This window comes from Limulus polyphemus, unplaced genomic scaffold (assembly GCF_000517525.1).
Source record: "Limulus polyphemus unplaced genomic scaffold, Limulus_polyphemus-2.1.2 Scaffold1315, whole genome shotgun sequence".
NCBI classification, from domain to species: Eukaryota; Metazoa; Arthropoda; class Merostomata; order Xiphosura; family Limulidae; genus Limulus; species Limulus polyphemus.
The window spans coordinates 237,193-240,880 of NW_013666925.1; the positions used below are offsets into that span (position 1 = coordinate 237,193).

The window sequence follows — 3,688 nt, forward strand, 5'->3', positions numbered from 1 at the left end:
ATTTGAAATACGTAATGATTTAATTAAATATATTGTTTTTTATCGCCAGTTAAAATGTCTTAAATGTTCTAGTTCAGTGGTCCTCAAACTTTAATAACCGGAGGACCCCTTTTAATTTAAAACTTTTTCGCGAACCCCCAAACCTATCGATATTTTTTAAAAAAAAAAAAAAAAGATTTTGGGAATAAAAAATATTTTCCATAAAATTAAGACATTTGATTTTGGAATACAGCTTTTCATGTACACGGAATCTTTTTTTTTTTTTTTTAAAAAATATCGATAGGTTTGGGGGTTCGCGAAAAAGTTTTAAATTAAAAGGGGTCCTCCGGTTATTAAAGTTTGAGGACCACTGAACTAGAACATTTAAGACATTTTAACTGGCGATAAAAAACAATATATTTAATTAAATCATTACGTATTTCAAATCAAAGGTTTGTAAAAATAGTATTTCAGGTTTATCTTTCACCCGCCACAAGTATAATCTTAAGAATGTCTTTCCTTCAATATTCGAATTCATCAGCGGGCTACATACAATGATGTCAATCCAAAGTATCTCAAATGCTGTATATATATACAAAAAAAATCGTATTATACCGTTAAACGCCTAAAACTGGCGATGTAATGAAACCATTAGGCTTCACTATGTTTTGATGTTTAACACTGTAACAAGAAATTCGAAGTAACGACCTTTATAACGCTGATCGAGCCACAAAAGGTTTAGCCCAGTGGTGTAGCCAGCTACGAAATTTTGAGTGGGACTAGAGTTACGATGGGTGGGCATACGAACCCTTGGACGAAAGTTACAGGTAAGTTAAAAGCGCCACGTGTGACGTATTTGGAGATAGGAACCATCAACCAAACCCTGATTGGGCGCTGAGTATTAGTCGAGAAATATCCATAGAATGTTCGGTTTTTATTTTTTTATCTTCTTTCTTGGAGGATGAAAATTCAAAAAGAAAATAAAAACCAAACAAACTAAACACAAACAAGCCTTAAGAAAATTACATCTTAGGGTCGTAAGTCCATAGACTTACCGCTGTCCCACCGGGGGTCTCTTTTAATGGATAGAAAATAAATTAAATGTTTATTGTTTGATGTTTCTATAACAAAAGTTTTTTAGCAAATGGAAATGTCTACTTCAAGTACACTGCACCAAACAATTAAGATTATTATTATAAGCCATGATAAAGAATAATTACTATCATGAAATAATGTCAATAGGTCCCCTCCACAAAATATATTTTTAATTAAATCAAGCGTCTGATCTCTTCTATGATCTGAAAGGGAAACGATTAATCATTCACTTTATACTTGGACATTAACAGTTCATAGATGTGGTCTTACATCTTTAGAGTTCATTATCGAGCATGGTCACTAAGAAAATCAAGGTCAGCCTGATATTGGTGTTGCATGCCTCCACCACTGTTCTGAAAGAACTGCACCCAGGGTATCATTTTTAGTGATGGATTCACTTGATGGGATTTAATGCGTCACCCAAGAGCACTAAAGGACTGAGATCCGGCGAGGAAGTATAACACTTAATCTCTGCTTTAGTACAGTGGGGATAGGCGTTTTGATTCATCAGACTAAAGACAGGGATAATTGCACCAACATTTGGCAGTGGTCTCTATAATGTGTTGTGGTATTAAGTGGTGCCATTCTTCAGGATGTAGTGTTTGGTAAGTCCACTGCTCTTGTACTGTTGCAATATGCATCACATTCTTGTAGTACATGGAGTTTGATATAGTTCTTAAAGTACTCTCAAATGGGTATATGCATATTACCAGGCTGCAAGGTGAGGCATGAGCCAGTGGCTTCGTGTTAAGCTCGATTCAGGAGTTCCTATCCACAGTTTTTACTAGTAAAACTAACACTACGATACCGCGAGTTTCAAACAGGACACTAACTATTTATAATTTTACTACAGTAATCATCAGAAAAAACTAGTATACTGTAAACATTCAATTTAACGTTGGTTGTAATAATAACAATCAGTGAGAGAGAAGAAAACTCACTCGAAAACAAGAAATGGATAACTACATTCTCAAGGGGTTGGGATTTTTTTTTAGTAAATTCAAACCTCTACTTCGAGATGGGTAAAAAAAAAGTCTAAGCAAGTCTATAAGTGTTTACAGGCGAGAATCCTTCGAAATTTGGTTAGCAGCACACTCGGGGTTAATTTTGATTTGTTGCCAGGTTGATTCAAACATGCATTGTAACTGAGCCATGATAGGACCCAATTGCATGCGTGGCTCATCTGTAAAATGAATTTTGCTCCATATGCTGCTGGCCCATTGAATCTGTTATTGGTACTATTGCAGGCAAACTTTCATGTGCTTTGCTGTGTGAAGAATATACTTCTTTTGGGTTTATTGCATACAATCCAGCCTTCTGAAGTCTGTTTCTAACCGTCTTGTACACTGACACGGCATCCAGTTGCTGCTGCGAACACCAGATTCAGTCTCGAAACAAATACCCTACAATAGCAGTAAGCAAGAATTGACAGGGAGCAGTCGTCTTGTTTGTGTTGAAGATGATGATCTGCCTTTTATAGTACTGTTTCATGGTACAGCTACTGAAGTTTAATGTAGTGTAACCAATTCAAAAGTTTTGTTTCCATTGTCCATTCATTTGTGGTTTGAGATCTAGCCACGATTTACGAATTTAAGCACTTTCAACTCTGTGATTCACTTCAAGATGAACGACCATTCATTTACGTTTCAGATCATGAAACAATTTATTATGAAATTCCTGATTTTAATAACAATAAACGGAAGGACATTACTTTAACAGTGGTTTCCCTATCATAATTTTAATATTACAAATTCCGATCACGCCGTGTTTTGCGCAATCATGTCAGAAAATACCTACTCAAGAAATGAAACTGAAATTTTAATTAAAACGATAGAAAGGATTTCTACACACGTCTGTTTAATTTTTTTGGGTGGGGAATAAGCCTTTAATGCTATAAATGCATATCTGTTTCGCAATAATTTATGGTCATTCCGTGTGATACATTTAACAGAATACCCAATATCTCAAGAGACCGGTATTTTCGTTTTTAGCTCCGAAGGAACACAAAGTATACCACTGGAAAAGTTTAAGAAAATTCTTATGAAAAGAATGAACAAAAAACATTATAGAATTTGACTGCGTGTTGGTTGAATAATTGAATATTGTCGTAGAAAAACTGAAAATCTACATAAAAGTCTTGGTTTAGAATTTGCAAGATTATAATTAAAATTCATATATTGCACTACACAACGCCATCTATCAATAAGAGAGTGGTCAACTGAGAAAGTGCTGATGTATTAGCTCACCTGTACAAAGTCTGGTAACAGAACCAAGGAACAACAGCTGCGTTTCTTTGTCCTGCAGAGAGGCCGTGAGGTCCAACAATACGGTAAACCTGGAGTACACAAACTGTTAAGCCTAATATTGCAGCTAGAAGCATCTTCCTTAACAACTTTTCTACTCTGCTTTGTCTACTAGGTTTCAACTTGTGGGCGTCAAATTGGAAGTCTTCCTGACAAAAATGCCTGCTGGATCTTAATAATAAATAAATAAGCAAGAGGTGGAACTATTGGTTGAAAATAGTAAATGTATGATACACTGATACGAGACATGTTAAAAAAGACGAAGTCACTAGTACACCCCAGTACCTATATATATATATATATATATATAC

General features: G+C 35.2%; 1 protein-coding gene across 1 annotated transcript in view; it reads right to left on the reverse strand.

The window, feature by feature from the left end:
- Positions 1–3,688, reverse strand: part of LOC106463063 — a 63,892-nt gene that overhangs the window by 3,663 nt on the left and 56,541 nt on the right. The window contains exon 7 of the mRNA XM_022390472.1: positions 3,321–3,548. Within this exon, the coding sequence (XP_022246180.1) occupies positions 3,321–3,548 (228 nt within the window). The remainder of the gene's footprint in view (positions 1–3,320; positions 3,549–3,688) is intronic.